The sequence below is a fragment of the Agrilus planipennis genome, unplaced genomic scaffold (genome assembly GCF_000699045.2).
Source record: "Agrilus planipennis isolate EAB-ADULT unplaced genomic scaffold, Apla_2.0 scaffold301, whole genome shotgun sequence".
NCBI lineage: Eukaryota > Metazoa > Arthropoda > Insecta > Coleoptera > Buprestidae > Agrilus > Agrilus planipennis.
The window spans coordinates 199,216-220,371 of NW_020439097.1; the positions used below are offsets into that span (position 1 = coordinate 199,216).

Genomic DNA, 21,156 nt, shown 5'->3' on the forward strand with positions numbered 1-21,156 from the left:
GTAGTCGAAGACAAATTCGAGCCCCTCAGAAACTTGACCTTTGAAGGAGGGATATAGTGTATTATGAAATAACGAGTGGGTTAGGGTTTAGAAGAAGTATACGTTTGTAGACCTGACGGAGATTCTACGATAGTTTTAGAGTTGGATGGTTGACATACGAGATAAAAGGAATATCGTTAACGAATAACAAATATGTATATAAATAATCACTAACGGGAAGCTTGAGGGCATACCTATTTCTTTTGAGAACATTGTTGCTCCAACTTTCTTACTGTAAAATAGACCTACTTTTCCGCTATCGACTGCTATGTGCTACTTTTCATTAAAAAAAATAATATCTCAAAAAACGTAAATTTAAGAAATACAGAAGGAATTCAAAACCGCCATAAAATACAGGCTGTCCCGTTAAAAATAACGAAATGCTACATAGATGCTGGTATTTTAATTGATGAGAGCACATCGAATAACGCTATTGTACAAATTTTCAAAATTTAAATAGAAGTAGTTTCCAAAATATTCTAATTCCCTATTATTAGACGGCAACATTAGCGATTCTACTGCTTCCTTGACGTCAACGAGATTATTTGTCGTTTTACTCGCAATTTTCGGAAGAGATTCAATTAGCGGACGTAATATATGTCTAACTGATTCTTTTTCTGGTTCACGACTCAAGTTTAAACTTTCATATTTCTCTTACAGATTTAGATAAACTTAAGAGTTTCTTTTTGACCGTTTTGTCTTTAGACTTCATAATTTTATTATTACTCTTATGATTATGCCTATTACAATACAGACCGATTGCAGCTGACAATTAGGGAGTTACTGTTATGTATTTATCAAATCTATACCGATATCGACCGTTATTCAAATCATTATCTTTCACAATAACCAATACTTCATATTTATTATGATTCCAACATTCAGAGCATTTATTTTAAAATTTATCAAACGTCATATCTGTATTTACATGATCATTATATACATGTTTTAAATTTAAATAAACGTTTTAAATTTAAGTCGAGACATACAAAAGTGATTTTGTATTTTATCTTGTTTGGATGACGTAATATCATCGAAAACAAAAACAGAATTTTCATTAGCTTCCGATCGAGCAATTACCGCATCATTGTCGCTGTACGCATAATATTCCAAAATTTTAGCTTTTTTCATGACCTCGTTCAATAGTTCATATTATAACGAGCACGAGTGTGTTTGTGTGCGATCGGACACACATGTGAACGGTTTATCGATTCGCCGACTAGCCACGAGCGCCTTTTATCATGTGCGCCGTATTTGTAAATGTGTGTGTCGTACCTGCGTTCTTGGAAAGCAGTTGAACAGTTCAAAGAAAAAAGAAACTATCCGGATGTTTCCAGAAGGCTGCCGAAATTAAACAAAAGAGTATTTAAAGGAAGAGACGATCGCCGAGAAGAGTAGAAATAAATTGACCGTTGCAGAAGTCAATCCAGAAATAAATTGACAGTGATAGCAGTGAAATAAATAGCGCAGTGAATAGTGATATATCAACAGTAGTGTAAATTGTTAGTTTTTAATTGCCAAATAACTTATCAAACAAGACAAGTTGTAGTTTTAACAGACGTCCTTGTATTAACTATTTTACAATCAACAGTAATCCCAAAATATTTTCTTTAAAATAAATTCACCAAAAACTGACGAATTTCACAGACACTTTCTTTTGAAAATATTTTCGCAGACACTTTGTTTACTAAAGTTAACAACGCAATTATTTACATACTATCTAGATTAACAGAAAATAAATATTACAAAAAATAATTAATCACAACACTCCTCCTTAATTATTTTACAACGCTGATTTTCAAACAATTTTCTAGACAATGGTTTTGTTAATATGTCGGCAAGCTGATTGGCACTTTCAACGTGTTCAAGTGCAACCGTCTTGTCGATATGCTCTTGTATGAATTTTCTTGGAATTTCTATATGTTTCTTTCCCTTAGTAGTTTTACCATCATGTGCATTCAACATCATCTGGATTGCTGCCTGGTTGTCGATCAGAAGTTTAACAGGTACATCTTTCTTCAGAATTTCCAATTCGAGTCCAATCCTCTTGATCCAACAGACTTCATCAATTGCTGCTACTGCAGCACGATACTCCGCCTCAGCTGTCGATGTTGCCACTAGTCGTTGCTTCTGTGTGTACCAAACAATCGGCCCTCCTCTCATGACAAGTACACCGGTGGTTGAGTGTTTCGTCTCAGGATCTCCGCCGTAATCAGAATCCGAATAAGCGATGAGCTTGTCTCCTCCATCAAAAAAGATACCGAAGTTTGATGTCCCCTTCAGATACTGAAAAATTCTTCTCACCATTTTCCAGTGACTCATATTTGCCTTTCCGATGAAGCGACTCAAATAATTGACAGCAAAACAGATGTCCGGTCGAGAGATGGTGGCCAAGTAGAGAAGACTTCCAATTGCTTCTCTGTACGGGATAGTTGGTGGAATCGATTGGTCGTTCTGCTTGTCCTCTTCATCTGTTACCATTCCTTTTTCTATGGGTGTGAAACTTGGGTTACAACTGTCTGACTTGAAGCGTTTGATGATCTTGTTTGTATACTTTGCTTGGCCAACAAAGATACCTTTTTCTCTAACTTGAATTTCCATTCCGAGATATGCAAAATTTTTCTGAATCTTATTATTGTATGTAATTTCAAATTTCTTGTTTATGATGTCCAACATCTGGTAGATTTCAACTTCATCACGACCTGCGATGAGAACGTCATCCACGAATATGGTCATCATAATCGACTTGTCTTATAGACAAGGATCATCATCACTGCAAATCAGTCCAAGTTCCTTCTCGAAGAATGTTGATACCGTGTCGTGCCAGTTTCTCGGTGCCTGTTTCAGTCCATAAAGACTCTTATCAAGTTAGCAGGCGTTGTCGGTGCCATCTTCAAACCCTTCCGGTTGACGCATATAAATTACCTCCTCCTGTTTTCCATGTAGAAAAGCTGTCTTGACATCAAAAACTAACAGCTTCATCTTCACAGTGGCTGCATGACTTAGCATCAAACGGATTGAGGCATGGCGAGCGACTGGACTGAACGTTTCAAAATAATTGATTCCTTTTTCTTGTTCAAAACCTCTTGCTACCAGATGTGCTTTCAATCTTCCATCGGCCTTTTCACGCAACACCCATTTACAAGTCAAATGTTTGACACCTTCAGGGCATTTTACAAGTCTCCAGGTCTTCATTTCCATCAGGGAATCAAACTCTTCTTTCATTGCACGCTTTCATCCTTCATCTTTCAGAGCTTCAGAAATGGGAATATCTTCTACTTCTTTTATCATTGCTACGTTGACGTTTCTGTTGTAGAAATCACGAACATAGTCCTTCAGTCTTCCTGGCTTCAGTATTTGACTACGATCTCGCAGTCCTTCTCTTCTCTGACCTTGTACATTCACTTCTTTCTACCTTAGCGTTTCTTCATTTTCGTCTTCAGTTATTTCACCTTCAAATTTCTCTTCAGTCTTTTCTTTTGTAGTTTGAGCTTGATCTGTCTCTTCATTCCTTTCTTCATTGTTTGAACTTGTTTCTGACGATTGAGTACTGGCTGACTTCAATGGCTTTCCTCCTGACTGGTATCCTCCTTCGCTGAAGATCACATTGTCCGAACAAATGACTTCTCTTTCTCCAGGAATGTAAATTCTATAACTCGAAGAGTGATTCCTTTTCTTGACTTCCTGTCCAACTTCTTTCTAGACAGGCTCGTGTCCAGAACCCAACAATCACATCCAAAAATTCTTAATTTGTTGATATCAGTGCGACGACCGTACCACAAATCTGCTGGACTTATTCCTGCGATTGTACCTGTCCCAGTTTGGTTGATTGTAAACACTGCATCGTTTACTGCTTCTGCCCATAAATTATCCTTCAAGTTCTTCGCCTGTAAAACTGACCTTGCTGATTCCACAATTGTTCTCATTTCCCTTTCGATTCTACTATTTTGTTGTGGTGTGTGAATATTTGAGAAAGTGTGCCGAATTCCCAACTCCTCCAGAAGTTTGCGAGTGGTAGAGTTTTCAATCTCTTTGCCGTGATCAGACCTCAAGACTTTTACCTTTCTTCCGAATTGATTTTCAACTTCCTCCAAATAAATCCTAAGCTTGTCAGCTGCTTGATTCTTGGACTTCAGATAGTAGACGGTTCGAAAATGAGAGAAAATCAGAAAGTACTTCGCTCCTCCGATTGACCTTTCGTTCATTTCTCCAAGATCTACGTGAACTAAGTCCAATGGTTGAACAGCTGTTTTGACATTCTCAGGGTGTGTTACTCGGTGCTGCTTGCCCATTGCAAACTTGATTGTTCCAGTCGTCTATAAACTTGATGTTATTTTTCTTCAAAATTTCCTTCACATACTTCAAGTTCTGATGTGCAAGCCTCTCATTCCAAGTGACAATTGAAGTTGCAATCAGACTGGTATTCTCAGTTGGTTGGCGAAACATGACCTTGTATAAATTTCCCTCACGTTGAGCCATCGATAAAACTGCTTGATTTTCTTTTGCCTTAATAACTGACACGTCCTTGTTACACTCTTCAGTGTGTCCTCGATCCATGATTTGACTGAGAGAAATCAAGTTGAAATTTAATCCAGGTACATAAAGTACATCTTCTATTGTAGCCAATTTCCATTCAACACCGTTATAAGCTTCCAGTTCGATATCTCCTACTGATGTGGCCTTGAGTTACGAGAGTCTCCCATGGTCACTTTAATTGGCTGCTTCAGTTCTCTCATGTTGACAAACCAGCTTTTGTGCGATGTCATATGTTGTGTGGCTCCACTGTCCTGGTACCAATTTTCATTAGCCCCTTGTTTTTGGCTCTTCAAATTAGTACTTGACAATCCAATGGCTACATAAAGTTTGCCTGACCGACCTCCGTATCTTCTGTCACTCTTGCCTGGCCTCTCGTTGTCTGACTTGTCATCATTTCTCTTCAAACAGTCTCGGGCAAAATGTCCTTTTTGACCACAAACATTACAAGGATAATTTCCTTTGCAGTAGGCTAAATACTTTGCACACGGTTTGTTTGTGCAACTTTCCTTCATGTGGCCTTTCTGTCCACATTTGAAACAAGTGACTGCAGAGCTTCCACTTTGTTTGTTTGACTTCTGCTTACTGTGCTATCTCGTCTTCTTTCTCTGCTGCATCATCAAAGCGTTTCCAAACGTTGACTCACTTGATCTTTCTTGTGCTTTGAGTCTGTCTTCTTCGACTCTCAGCTTCTCGATGAGATTTGGTATTTTTCGCTGATTTCCTGCTACGTTATCCCAAGATGTGCGAAAATGGTACAGAGTACTTGTTATTTTGCTTGATAATTTGGCGTGTCTGACTTTTGAGCATGATCTGGGCCCATAACCTGTTAGTATTTAATTGCCAAATAACTTATCAAACAAGTCAAGTTGTAGTTTTAACAGACGTTCTTGTATTAACTATTTTACAATCAACAGTAATCCCAAAATATTTTCTTTAAAATAAATTCACCAAAAAAACTGACGAATTTCACAGACACTTTCTTTTGAAAATATTTTCGCAGACACTTTGTTTACTAAAGTTAACAACGCAATTATTTACATACTATCTAGATTAACAGAAAATAAATATTACAAAAAATAANAACATAAGTTTAGTAATAATTTAATAGTATTTTTAAATTCTTCAATAATTACTGTAAATACATAGTTTTTGTTGTTACAATACATAGGTTGGTACACTGACTTGGAATAAACGTAGACGTTTGCAAACCTCCACCGTTAGGATCAAATATCAAACTAAACATTACAATTGTTTTTCTGCATCCGCTTAGCTTGCATATAATTGTCCTTATCGAATCAGGGAACAAAACTGAATGATGATGATGATGATCATGATTTTGACGACTATATTTGTTTCATTATTTGAATGTTGATCGAAATTGGTAAAACAGAGAGTTGTAGGTTGTTGTACAATTTTCATTATATGACTAAAGGTAACAACCAAAATTTCTGCTTTTATACCACACAAGTACGCACATACACCTATAAATACGTGAGAGATAAAACAGTTCAGGTCAGTTGTTATGATAATTCATCGGTGGGAAGGTGTTTTGAACTATTTGATAAATAACTTACCATTTACCTAACGGATACTAATATTGCGGACCGAGTACTAAATTATCTAAACGATTATTGCGAAATAATCCCGGTATTAATCCACTTGATAAAGCTTGCAAAAAACACGATATATCCTAAAATAATTAAGGTATTGCTACGTTTCAAGCGTAAAGATTGTAGTATTGGTTAAAAAAACGCAGCTTTGCTTCTCACTAGTGCAATGAAAATTAAAAGAAAACTTTCAGTAAGTTGTTCGAAATTAAAAACAAAAGAACGACAACGACAAACCAAACTAAAGACTAGTACTAATACGGAAACAAGCTTTACGTAAAGCTATTGATAAAATAAAAAAATTAAATAATGCCGTTGACATCAAATCATTATCTACAAATGCTATGAAAGCAGCAAGACAATATGTAAGAGAAGCTGGCGGTCGCAAAAGGATGCGAGTATCCCGAATCATTCCGAAATCGTAAGGTGGTGGTTTTCTACCACTCATTATGGTCATTTTAGCAGGAATATCGGCTATCGGAAATTTATCAGGGGGTGTTGCAAACGTCGTTAAGATCATCAATGATGCAAAAGCAGCAGAAAAACAATTTGAAGAAGCTCATCGTCATAATAAAACTATAAAATTGGAACTTGGTAGAAAAGGAGACGGACTATTTCAAAACTCATAAATCTGGCATGGGGTTGTCTTTACGTGGAAGATGTCAGGTGATTTAGGGAGATATCAGTTAGATTACATACTCGTTAGGCAAAGATTTAAAAATCAAGTGAAGAACTATAGGAGTTATCCAGGAGCAGATATAGATAGAGTCAGGGAGTCAGACAGGGTTGCACAGTCACCGCTACTACTCTAATCTATACATCGAAGACGCGATTACCATCATTAAAGACAGTACAACTGTAGTGATAGATATACAGGGAAAAAAAATATTAGTATGTTCACATTTGCAGATGATATAGCAGTATTAGCATCTAGCAAGGAGGAGTAAGTAAGCTCTAAAGAAAATGGAATCGGTATTGACGAAACAGTAGGTACCGAATAAAAATAAAACAAAAATACTAATATACAAGAAGAGAAAAAGTAGGGAAAGAGCGAATATAATGATAAAACCAAAAAATTAGAAGTAGTGGCCGATTTTAGGTATCTAGCAACTCAGATAAGTCAGGACGGAAGTAGTAGGGATAGCGTAGGGTCGAGTCGCCTTCAATAAAAAGAAGTCTCTTCTATGCTTGCAAACGGTTAATTTAGAAATTCGAAAAAGGTTGTTAAAGGTATATGTTTGCGTAGTGCGAAACATGGACGTCTTTCGAACGCTTGCGAATTATGCGGTAGCCAACTACCCGCGAAAATTAAAAATACCCATTTTCGAGGTGTACTCATGAGAGACGCTCTACCCCGACACGGTGCTAAAAAATATGAATTAATTAATTTGGATGAAACGAAAAATCAGGGAACACATTTTTTGTTGATACATAAAAAGAAATCTTGAAATTCTTTATTGTGCTAGTTCCAGTAATTTAAAACCACCTCCGGAACTCATCAAATACTGCCAAGGTCAAGGTGGTTTATCAAGCATCACTGATGAACCTAACAGAATCCATTATAATTTTGATTCATATCAAACTTACAGCACATATAACTGTGGACATTTATATCTCGAATTTCTCTATAAAAATTCAAATATATAAACTTCTGTAGTCAGTCATGTCACAAACGTTCACTGTAACAGGTAAAAAAGTATCCTTTCGCTAGATTTTTATCACCCTATGGAATTAGAAGAGCGATATCAATATTCAATTGTTTTAATAACATTTCACACTTAGAATAGCTTTCCAAGTACAAGTGCAATTATCTCCGCCGAATATTGCATATACACAGTGCGTTGCAAGTAGTTTAGTCTAAAACCGAATAATAACACATTAAAGGCAGAATTACAGTGTAGGTTGATACAAAGTAAACTTTATTCCAGAAGACAGTATTGGCAAACTATTAGCATTTTCATCGATAATCTTACAAGAAAAATTTTAAATATTATGCAGGTATTTACGATTCGTGTAGCATTGCTACCGGTTACTGCTGTAACTGATTATCCTGTCTTACAATATACGTACCTGCTGTTGATCCTGGCTACTCCATTAATATTGAATCAAGAAATCTTACATTTCTACCAATCGATAACCGACGATCTATAAGTAATATAACAACTACAATAATAGACCAAAAGTATGAGTTAGTTAACTTTCGGTCAGAAGAGATCATTGATCAACTAGAATTAAAAAAAGCAAAAATGGGTCTTGCATTTAATAATCATTATCAGACCATCGATATGAGTAATGTGTATAAATCTGAGAATCTTAACAGTAGTCCGTAATTTAGTGGAAGATCGTCAACGACAAATAACCAACGCTGTCGTCATCATCATCTTGACTATCATCATCTATTACCGGAAAATCGAAAACTCTTTGGAAAGTATAAGATTGAAAACCTGACTAAAAGGTAATAAACTGCAAATGTTTACCAATCCCATCTACGATGAGTCAATTACAAATGAGGAAATAATATACGTGTCCAACTGAAACAAAAGCGTATAACAATAGCGACAAATGTAAGATAAATATTAATCAACAGGACGAACTTTTGGACATTAGTGATGCAGCGTTATTTATTGACGTTACAATTGAATTAAGTGGAAAAGTTGCAGCAGCACCAGCAACGCGTCCAGCTCAAGACGGCGGTGGTACGGCGGCGACGGAGCACCACCTCATCAGGCTCAAATTAGATTTACCAACAACACAGCTACATTTCTCTTCGAATATATACACTTCGTTTACTTTCTCTAGAGATGTGACCTTTAGTATGACCTGCGCAAAATAGAAAAGAACAACACTAGGCCAGACTTTCAACCGGTGAGGAGCGTATAACCCGTACAGTACTGCACGGAAAAATTGCCTATTTTATCGATTAAAATTGCATTCCTCGAATATGCTATTATTGGCGCCAAGTACTATCGAAAATATTAATGAGATGTTTATTTATATTTGAAGACATATTAAAAACCCATTAGACGTTTAACGCTTGTTTTCGACTTGCACTACTATTCATGATAGAACAAAATTTTTGGCATAATGGCGTTTATGATGTTGCAGAGTGCGGTTATGTGTTTTGATGGCAGAACCTTTAAGCCACCGTTGGTGATTTTCTCTTTTTCGAAGATCGGATGGTGCGGAAGATTTCACGGGTTTGAGGGGTTGAGGGTTAGACTTCTATTAGGGCTGAAAAGTGGTCTGAGCTTAGAGCCTGACTTTCTGCAATAAATGAGTTTTGGTGAAGCAGGCAACACCGATTGACTGTTCCACAAGGAAGTATTCGAGTCAATTTACCTCTGTTGCTTTGAGCATTCCAGGTAATTACTCGAAGATTATTTGGGTGGACGTTTTTATCCATGGGTGGGTGTTTGGAGGGCGGCAACTATGCCGCCTACCATCGTTTACACTATGACTTGGAGTTTCTGTTCCAGAGTTGGGAAGTAACTGGCGCTGAAGGGATGCTTGGAGTTGCGTTGGACATTTGGATGAGAGTGGGGGCTACTCTTACTACCCTGGTGTAAGACTTTTGGGGAGCGTCGTTAAAGGACGGGTGATAGTCTGAACGCTTTTTAGAGAATCCAGAGTAGGGGAAGGTTCTCTGGGTAGTAAGGTTTTCTTGGGTACTTTGGAACAACCACGATAGGTGGCGCGGTGGTTCCTTTTGCAGTTAGCACAGGAGGGGGTTGCGACTTTTGCCTTGCAGTCGGCGGTGACATGATTACGGTCGCAGAAGGAGCATACCCAGGCAGCGTGGCAGTAATTGACCGTATGAAAGAATTTCATAGTACGGGACATTGCCGATGTAGTCGTTCTACCATTTCATTAGCCTGGGGATGATAAGCAGTCATATGTAAGTGGGTTGATCCGGTCAGTTCGTTGAGGCGTTGGAAAAGTCTGATTCGAACTGCCGTCCTTGGTCGGTAGCTACTTGCAGCGGTACGCCAAATTTGCAGATCAACCCTTCGTACAACATTCTAGCCACGGGTCGGCGGTCTGGTCCTCCAATGGAAATGCTTCCGACCAACGAGTGAAACGGCCAAAACAGGTAATCACAATCAAATCAATTCCGTACGGTGCTGATACGTGACGCGTAACCTTGGAACGCTGGCATGAAACGCATGCGCGAGCCCATCCGCAACAGTCTTTTTTTATGTAGGGTCATACGAAACGACTTGTCATCAGCTTCACGGCGGCTTCGATGCCGAGAAAAGGCGTAGACTACATTGAACGCTGTTTTTCGAAATCTTGACGTCAGGAATGGTTTCGGGACTGTAGAATGATCGCAAAAAGCAGCTACTCCCATACTGAATCATTTTCGGTTGAAGGCTTGATTCGGGGCGTAAGTATGTTTTTATATCTACGTCCTGCCGTTAGTCTGTTGCGAGTGCGGTGAAATCTAACGGTTCACTGACTTCTTGTATTCGTAACAGCGTATCAGCGACAAAGTCTTTTCCCGATACATGTCTGATGTCCGTACTAAACTGTGTAATTAGGTCCAAATGCCGCGTCTGATGGGGGGTTTATTTATCGGATTTTTGCTTGAAAGCAAATGTTAGCGGTTTATGGTCTATGTATATGGTAAATGTTTTCCCTTCCAACATATGGCGGTAATGTCTAATAGCTGCGTATATAGCTAACAATTATATCACCAAGACATTCTCCCTATTCGAGTCCCATTTGGGTAGTACCCGAAAAATTATACGCATCAGGAAAGAAAAGGTGACGTGTCGTGATAGATTATCAAAATTTGAATAAGATCATCGTTCCGAACAAACTTTCTATCTCTATTATCGATAAAATACTCGATAACTTACGTCACCATCTTTCAAAGGGTTATGAACATAATCCATACCGGACATTCCACAAAACAATGCGTTTTCATGGTTTTAAGAAGAATTTACTTCAACTACTGATGCCTCTCAGTATGCTAGATCCACTTGGGAAAGATGTGCCGATAGCCTATGCAAGTAAAACTTTAAATTCAGCGGAAACACAATTATTTCACAATTAAACGAGAATTGCTCGCGATAGTTTGGACAACCAGACATGTTCACCCTACCTTTATGGTAAATATATTAAAATTGTCAGCGACCAACGACCTCTCATGTGACTTTTATTATATTATACCTATCAAATTAACCTATTTGAAAACAATTTGCCTGAAGGAATAGACTATGACGTATCTTTGAAATCTCAGTTATATAGTTAAAATAATTAATACGACAAAAGAATTGTTAGGCAATATTTCTGTAATTCTAAACAAATTAAATTTCCCTAAAGATCAGGAAATTCAGATTAATGTAACATTCTGACGACCTGAATATAAATTAAACAAAAAAAAAAATTTCCAGGTACCACGATCCCCCAGCGTTTGAGCATAATGGAATTACCGAAACCTGTAACAGAATCGGGGAATATTTTGATTGGTCAGGAATAGAAGAAGATGTTAGCAAGTACATTAACAATTGTGAATATTGTCAACGCAACAAAACAGTGAGGTCATACGAAAGCCCCATAACTATTACGGAAACACCATCATGTCTCTTTGAACGAGTCGATATGGATACGGCCAGTAGTATAAGATAACCGATTCTGACACAGATGAGTAGGTAACTGGCGTAACTTCATCGATCTTAAACATGTAGTGATTAAATGTTTTCATGTGGTAACATGATGTTATTGACTCTAAGCGATGTCAGTGACTGTAAGCATGTGTACATGTATTGGTTACATTTATACCACAAAGAAAATGAATTTTGAAAATTAATTATTGGGGGGTGAAGGGGAATGAACTAGGGATACGTTAGGAAGGAGAAAGAAGGTGGTTGAGTGGAACGGAGTATAAATGAAAGACATTCAAAGGAGAAGTGTGAAGGTTGGAGTGTGAGAATGGATGTAAGAAGCGTAAGGTGGTGTAGCAACAGTACAATATTGGAATAACGTTGAACATGCGGAGGTTTTGGACGAAGCACGTCGTAATGTCGTGTTATATGGAGGAAACTACGTAGATAGATAGAGTACAGTGAAAATAAAGCAATGAGACATGTAAGTGACGTCAGCCGGATGAAAGAGTGGAGCGTACCCCGTAAACTGATTGAATGTAAAATTTACTCCAAAGCATGTTCTACTTACGTATTGTACTGCGATAGGAATAACCTTCGTTATCTACCAATGTGTAGGAATTGTCGGTATGGAGCGAATTATGGTGCAATAATATTGTTGTATACGCGAGTGCCGAATTTGTGGGTGTTAGAAGTTCACCTCCATGACGAATTCCACATTCATTGCGGATGGTGTGATGAAGTTTGCAGTTGCGAATTTGTTTGCACCCAGAACCATCGTATAAGAAGGAAGACTGTATTCGAAGAAGGTTATGTAAGAGAAGTTTGTAATAATATTGTAAATGTTGATGAAGCATAAAACATGTATATGCATTGGAAGTTGCTATGAAATAAATGATGATGTAGTGTGGAAGTAGACTTCATGATAGCAACATATAACCGTGGTATATGTATGTGGAAAGTGTGTCAAGGTCAAAAGTGTTGAAAAGGAAAGGTTTTGATAGGGAAGGGGAAGGAAAGGGAATGAAACAATTAATACAAAACATTTCAGTATATATTTCACTCTACTTACAACACTTGTCCGACACTGCCGCCTTCCTCTCATTCTTACCAACCGTCCTTATAAAATTTCAGCTTCCACTTCACACACCATTCAACAACAGAATGAGACAATGCTCGGTGCTTACCGAATTCGCCCCTCTTACCACGCACCATCCTACAGAACTGCTTTTTCGCCTCTCAACCACCATCGGAATGCGGTTTGCATCCGACAACTTCCTTTTTTCCATTTGGAGAAGACGTCCTACCACCACATCCATACATGCCATTTTTAGCACAACCTAACAATAACTCATGAGTTTCCCATGAAACCGGGTTGCAGCATACTTGTATCACACATATCTCCTATTGTCAATGGTTTTCCGCATTTGTAACAATGTTGATGATGTCTACCGTGAACATGTAATACGAAAATGAACACTACATCCTCACATTTACAAACCTCCTCCTCTACACCGTCTTCCCTTCGGTACACGTGAATTCGTTAATGTTGTCACACACACTACGTCTCAGAATATGTTCCAATGAGCAATTATTTTCCATCGTATATTTGTGCTGCACATAACCTTTCATTATTCGTCTTTCGCTATTCTCGCATCTCTCGTCGCTGACTGGTAAAAACTGTCGGTAATTATTCTAAATATTCAAACCTGTTCGCCATGACTGTATCCACTCGTCCTCACATACGTCCGCTCCGAAGTCTGTGCGATACAATATAGGTAACACACCTATTCCTATACCACTAAATAATCTTAATGAATAGTTCTCCAACCATGATATTCTGCAAACAAATCCCATGCTGCCTTTACCACTACTGATTACAAAATATATTTTTTCTTCTATATTAAGAACTCAGAAGAACCTCGTTTCCCCCACTCTCATCTTCATTCTCCTAAAAAATCTTTTCATCCGACTCATTCCGCACTACTCCAAATCATATAAATTCCCACACATTCCATTCCTTCAGCAGAAGTCTGCTTCTCTCCAACAGATCAACTTTTCTCTGCAACATTTACTATTATATAACTTTCTATGGTGCGCCGTTAGCAAACACCCAAGCACCCTTTACTATTTTACAATGCAAGGGTTGGGAAATCTGCGATGGAATGGTTACCACATGGACGGTGGTTACCCGAAAACGTCCGGTGGACTTCACCTTGGAGATGGAGGACTATCTCCGTCAGTTAGACGCCCAGGAGACCGGTACTATCCAATACTTAATCTACGGTATTTTACACATAAAGCACTTGCTTAAAATGAAATAATTCACTTGTACTTGTACTGTGTAGTATATATATAGTCATTCAAATAAAAATAAAATGTAATTTTTACAATAAACTTTACAACAACTACACTTTTTCTTATTTTTCCTACACCTTCTAAACTACAGTGATCTTGAAAGTGTTCAACAATAATACGGTGTGAGGCTTCTAATCACTACCATTGGTTCGTGGTACCAATTTGAACATACAATGTTATACCACTTCTATTACTGAAGCAAAGATATTTCTTTAATCACATATATGACTGAATGACAGACCAATCTATATGTCAACAGTCCCGGATTCTAACAAATTGGAGCTTCTAATTTACAAGCACGCATTTGGTGTTCAATTGCCCTCAGATTGCTGAATGCTATAACACATTTTACTGCATTTCCCTTTATTCAACATAATTTTCTTAAAACTAAAATTATTAAATAAAATCATCGTATAATACAATCTTTATTTTATTTTTCTATATTTGCAGTATTAATTGAATATGTTCAACAATTGTGTTTGCAATTCATTTAACTTCTGCTGCACCTCTTCCATTCGCTTTCTACCTTCTACCACCGACCTACAGCTATTTTCAGGACTTTTCTTCAGATCCTCCAAATCTTTGCCTTTCCGCTTTATTTGTTCCAAAACTGAATCGTCCTTCATGTCATGGTCCTTTATTTCAGCTGCCCGTTTTCGCTTCTCCCGTTGAATGGTCTTCACTGCTTCTCGCACCTGGTCCACAAGCTTTTAATAATGCAACCGGCCGGTCGACATTCTTCTGTTGTACGTCCGCTTCTTAGGCTTCATACTTACGAATTTACTGTCCTCTACCGCCGTTTGCGATGTACTAGCTGCAGGCACGGCTATCCGTTCCGTAGCTATATCTCCTACGCATGATTTTCCTCCACCGACCGCTGCTGTCTTGCTCTCCAACTGACCGTTATGGATGAACTTTAGCATCACTGACAGCTCCGACTCATCCAAGCTAGTCACTGACACATCAGCCGCATCGCATTGTCCCAAATCAGCCATTCCATTTAATGGCTTCTTCTATACATCTCTCTTAAGTATCATCTGCCCTTCCTCTAAATACCCGCACGTTTTTCATATTCTCCCACTCCTTCACACTTTCTTACATTGTTAAATGTACTTCACACACGATCATCCTCTTTTTTTCCGAGACACCTGTGTTACATCTAACCGGGATGATTCGTTGTCCGAATTGCAATACGTCCTTTACGAGATCTGACAATTCAAAAAGCTTCGTGTCGTAAACGAGTACAGTACCATCCTAATTCCTCCTTACCGAATAAAAAAACCGAAATGTGTTGCCAGCTCTTCCGACCGCTGGTGTGAAACGAGCAAAATTTATGTTCATATGGGCACCTGCGCACCCTACAGCGTAAGCAAAATTGTTGCTCACCTCCTGAGGAGGGAATCAGTTACCTTTGCTTATCAAAGTACCATTTCTTGTATACGCAGACTTTGAAACCGTATTGCAACCTATTCATACATGTTTTCACGACCCTAACAAGAACGCCACCATATCCACTCACAAACATCAACCCCATTCCTTTGCTTACTCGATGAAGTGCTTCTTCTAGGGAGAGGGAATCTCTCCAAATTCAGATCATATCGGGAGCCCGATTGTGCCAATCAATTTGTTACAATTCTCGATCGAGATGTTTATGATATTTATCATCAATATTTGAAGATTGCTTCTCCCATGGTACCCCTGACAGATGAATAAATATGTCTCGTCTCCGACGCTACCTCTTGCAATATTTACGAAGAACCCTTTCTGGACGATGACGTCAAGGTGTATGATTATTGTCATTTGACCGGTAAAATTCGATTAGGGGCCGCTCACTCTAGATGTAATTTAAATTACAAACTACCCAACTTTGTGCCTGTTCTTTTCCACAACCTCTCCGGATATGATTATCACTTGTTTTTAAAGAAAATTGCTGCAAACGATGTTAAATTTACCGTAATAGCTCAAAATAAAGAAAAATACATTTCCTTTTCAAAATTATTACGAGATGATAAGGTTCAAACTGAAACAGACGACTCAACACAAAATGTATTCGTGAAGATTAGATTTCTCGATTCCTTTCGTTTCATGGATTCCTCCCTCTACAAGCTGTCAGAAGAACTCGATCCTCATCAATATTTGCAAGTGAAAAAGCACTTTCCTGATTCTCATCACTTTTAACTTGTGCGACGGAAAGGTGTTTTCCCTTATTCCTACGTTGATGATGTTGCTAAGCTTGATGAAACAATGTTTCCGCAGAAAGAAGATTTCTTCGATAAATTAACTTCCCTCCCAGTTTGCGATGACGATTATAAAAGAGCTAAAACTGTTTGGAATACTTTCTCATGTTCAACTCCCGGATAATACTCTGATATCTACTTGAAAACAGATGTTCTTTTGTTAGCTAATGTTTTCAAGAATTTCCGACAAATGTCTCACCACTTACGACTTAGACCCTGCTCAGTATTACACTCCGTCAGGGCTTGCGTGGGATAGGATGTTAAAATTCACTCGCGTTAGTTTACAACTTCTAACTGATATCGATATGTTAAAACTTTTCCAAAAAGGAGAACGTGAATGAATTGAATGTTCTCTATTTATATGCATCTTCTGAATATGGTTATGTACTTGAAGTAGGTGTTGAATATCCCCAACACTTCCATGATTTACATGCTGATCTGCTCTTTTTAGTTGAAAACATTATATCTCCTGCTAATGTGAATTGTAAAGTCAAAAAACTGATACCGAACCTTATGAATAAGACAAAATATGTTGTTCATTATCCTACGCTTCAACAAGTCCGTCACAATGGACAAAATTACTTATAGTTCACAGAGTTATCCAGTTTAAACAGTCCCACTGGCTTAAACCTTTCATCAACTTAAATCCGCGACAACGTAATTTGTCTGCAAATAAATTTGGAAAATCATTCATCAAACTAATGAATAACAGTGTTTTCGGAAAGAGAACGGAGAACGTTGATAAACGAGTAGATGTGAAATTAGTTAGTCATTGGCTAAATTCTGGACGCTCTCTTAGTGCCGAGAGTTTAATAGCTAAACCTAATTTCAAAAGTTCTAAGATATTCACTCCCAATTTCGTAGCCATTCAGATGAATAAACTACGTATTATTTACGATAAACCTCTTGTTGTCGCCGTAGTTTGACGACTTTTATGTAGATGTAGGGGCCAGTTTTAGGAATTACGCAAATGTAACTTGGTGATATAAACTTCACTTGGTTTTAACTATTTATTAACAACACTTAACTAAGGATTAACAACACTTTAACAAAAACAAATTGATAAGAAAACTTAAGTTATGTAGAGAGTGGACTGTATAAAATTGGAATGAATGAAAATATAACACGAACCGAGAGAGCGAATGATTGATTAGATTGAAGACCAAATTGCAACTGTCTGAAAGAATGACTTAACTTCTGAAAATTAGAAAAGTAGAAAAGTAGAGGAAATAGTTTGGGGGTGGAATTAAATTCAAATTGGAAAAGGTTGATTGGTTAGATAAAAAGTAGAAGATCGTGATTTGTTAGGAAATGAAGACAGGGATACAGAGGGGTTGAAAGATAGTGGGAGTACCAGAAGGGCATTAACTGGTACTTGGGGTACCGACACACGTGCAACGCATCTTTAGAAAGTTTGCAGTTTGCCTTGACTTCTTGGAAACAGACCCAAGAGAAAACCCAAATGAATTTTATTGGGGTGTTCGTGTTTGAATAGAAGAAACTGAATATTACAATAGAACTCGACACAACGGTCCATAAAATTTGTTGAACTTCGAAGGTCGGCAAACTACAAATTCCTAGACTTACTGCCGTAAAATGTACACAATTGAAAATACTACAATAATAAGAAAATAACCATTCTACTAAAATTAAAAAAAATAAATGCTGAAAAATATACAAATAACAAAATGAATATTGCGACTCAACACATATGTACAATTAACACTTAGTAGAAGTGAAACCTTCAAAAATTTTGGTTTCAAGATCGCTACAGTATTCTGCATTCGTTTTCGGCATATTTGAGGAATTTTATTATAAAAATGATTATGAATTTATGTGTGTGTCTCTTTTTACTGTCGCTTTTTCGTTTCACCGACTTTCAAATCACAACGATGCTAAAGCAGTTTTCACTTCAAAAAGATGAGCATATGAAAGGCATAAAGTATTCAAAGATGGACGACAAGTTGTAGCTGATTTTTCGTTCTGGTAGACTTCAACGGCTGTGAACAATGAAAACACTGATCTGATCAAGAATGTGGTTACTCGTTAATAGTCGTATGAATGGGAGACAGCTCTGGATATGAATCGTGAATGTGTCTTTTAAGTTCTTTAATTATCGATACTGGTCAAACCTACTTTTTCCAGTTGCCGATGCTGAAATTATCACTTCTGGAAGACGTTACGAAATGAAGCCATAAAATAAAATTCGCTGAAGGAGTTGAAGGCCATGACCCAACTAGTCTACGGAAAATGTATAAATAGATGACTGGGTCAAATGCCTGGTGAAGCCATATTGGGGCCTATTTTGAAGGCGACAAAATAAGTTTTACTGAAAAGGTTACGTTCTTGACTTAAATAATTTCCGGTTCTTTTTACACTGAATGCACATACATATCTACATTCCACATACTCCACCAAGTTCTCTTCATTAATTTTCTCATTGTATAACGAAAAGGAATAAATTCTTACACCATATCGTCATCCTTTAAAAAAAAATAGAAAAAATTCTTAAAAGACGGTTGGCGGAACCTGATTGCATGATCTGCCAACCGTCAGGAAATAAAATGCAAAATAACTNTAAAAATAAATGCTGAAAAATACACAAATAACAAAATGAATATTGCGACTCAACATACTCCCCCCGTTGAAAGCTATGCGATCAACTATAACTATGATAAACGTAATACATAAATGAAAAATTGAAAATACCTAAAAACTAACCTGCAAAAATGAATACTAAATACTTATGAATTAAAATCGTCTTCTGTAGTTCTTTGAATAGCTACTCTTCGCAAGTGATGTTTGAAAGACTTAACCGCCGCTTCCCATATTCCTCCAAAATGCGGTGCATGAGGTGGTGAAAATCGCCATGCGATTCCTTGATTGGACAAATATCGCTGGATTTTATTATTGTGCTCTTCCGACATGATTAGAGCTAGCGTTTGCTTCAGCTCCTTGTTTGCGCCAACAAAGTTTGTAGCGTTGTCCGAATGGACAGATTCACAAAGTCCTCTTCTGGCAATGAATCGTTTTAAAGCTGCTATGAAACCTTCAGTGGTGAGATCACTGACGATTTCTAAATGAATGGCTTTTATAGATAAACAGATGAAAACCGCCACATAGACCTTGATTTTGTTGCGATTCCTGTTTTTCTTTTCTTTGATAAAGAATGGGCCACAGTAATCGACGCCAACGTTTGTAAAAGGACGAACTTGTTGAGTCCTTACTTCAGGCAGATTGCCAATAATATAATCAACTTTTGGCGGATTAAAGCGCGTGCAATTTACGCAAAGACGAAGAACATATCGAACTTGACTTCGACCGTCAATGATCCAAAAGTGTTGGCGAAGCGCGTACAAAGTTGCTTGGATGCCACCGTGGTAAGTGATATTATGATAGTATCTGATGATGAGTCTTGTTACGTAATTCGATTTAGGCAAAAGAATCGGGTGTTTTTTGTCGTATATATACGGAGCATTTTGTAAACGTCCTCCTACTCGAATAATTCCTTCACTGTCCAGGAAGGGATTGAGTGCTAACAGCCTGCTTTTGCTGGGTACCATCTGTCTTTTCTGCAGTTTCGCTATTTCGTCTTGAAATTCCACTTGTTGTACTAGTTTCACAATCCTAGTTCGAGCATGTTTGATTTCTTCCGCAGTGATATTCCCTTTATTCCGCGGTTTCTGGCTAAAACGTAGGCACCATGCGATTACACGTTGTAACGTAGTAAATGACGAGAACTTGTGCAATACTAGAAGATCAGCGCAACTCGTGTTTAAACATTTAGATTTTCTTATCTCTAAGGGTTCCTTGGGTTCGATGATAGGTTGTTGAGGCCAAAATTCCTGTGATTTCGCGAGCCACGCCGGACCCTCTCGCCATAATGTCGGTTTTACGAAATCGCTGGGCATAAGACCACGAGATAGAAGATCCGCTGGGTTGTCTTGTGTAGGCACGTATCTCCAATTTGAAGTATTTGTTTTTGACTGAACACCTACAACTCTATTAGCAACAAATACCTTTAACAAATGTGGCGCAGTGTTGATCCAATTTAACGCAATAGTTGAATCAGTCCAAAAAAATGCTCGATCTATTTTTGCATTTATGGAAATTTTTATCGAATTGTATAGATCGGCTAGAAGCAATGCACCAAACAGTTCGAGACGCGGAATAGTTTGTATTTTCTTCAATGGCGCTACCCTGGACTTGGCACAATACAGCTGCACATGTAATTTTCCGGAAGAATCTAGTGACCGCAAATAAATACAAGCGCCGTAAGCTCGTTTACTAGCGTCAGAAAATCCATGTAATTGAACTTCCTGTATGGATTGCCGTAGAACTTTTCTAGGAAATGCGACTCCGTTGAGAGATGGAAGTTGTTATGTGAATTGATTCCATCGAGTGGTGATCTCTTGTGGCAGAGATTCGTCCCAATCCAGCCTCAGCTTCCATAACTCCTGCATCATTAATTTGGCTGTTACGACGACGGGATTGAGAAGCCCAAGCGGGTCGAAAATTCGTGCGATTTCGGAGCAAACGTGTCGCTTGGTTGTCTTGACAGTTTTTGTAGGCTGGACCGTGTATACTATGGTGTCTTGAGATGAATGCCAATGTACCCCTAACGTTTTAAGTGAAGTACCATCGTTGCCTTGAAGCTGTAAACTGACATTCTTATCTGGTATTACAAACAATACCAGATAAGACTTCCTTGGAGTTGGAGGCGCATTGTCGTAGATTGAAACCTCCACAGGATAATAGTTCGGCAATTTCTCT

The 21,156-nt window shown here is 38.0% G+C and overlaps 1 protein-coding gene across 1 annotated transcript; it reads right to left on the bottom strand.

The window, feature by feature from the left end:
- Nucleotides 1–19,127: 19,127 nt before the first annotated feature.
- Nucleotides 19,128–19,946, bottom strand: LOC108741982. Its single transcript, XM_018476978.1, has one exon. The coding sequence runs from the start codon at nucleotides 19,944–19,946 to the stop codon at nucleotides 19,128–19,130; it is 819 nt and encodes a 272-aa protein (XP_018332480.1).
- Nucleotides 19,947–21,156: the final 1,210 nt, after the last annotated feature.

Coding starts and splice junctions, on each gene's coding strand:
- LOC108741982 (XM_018476978.1), bottom strand. CDS start 19,946: ATGGTACCCAGCAAAAGCAGGCTGTTAGCACTCAATCCCTTCCTGGAC.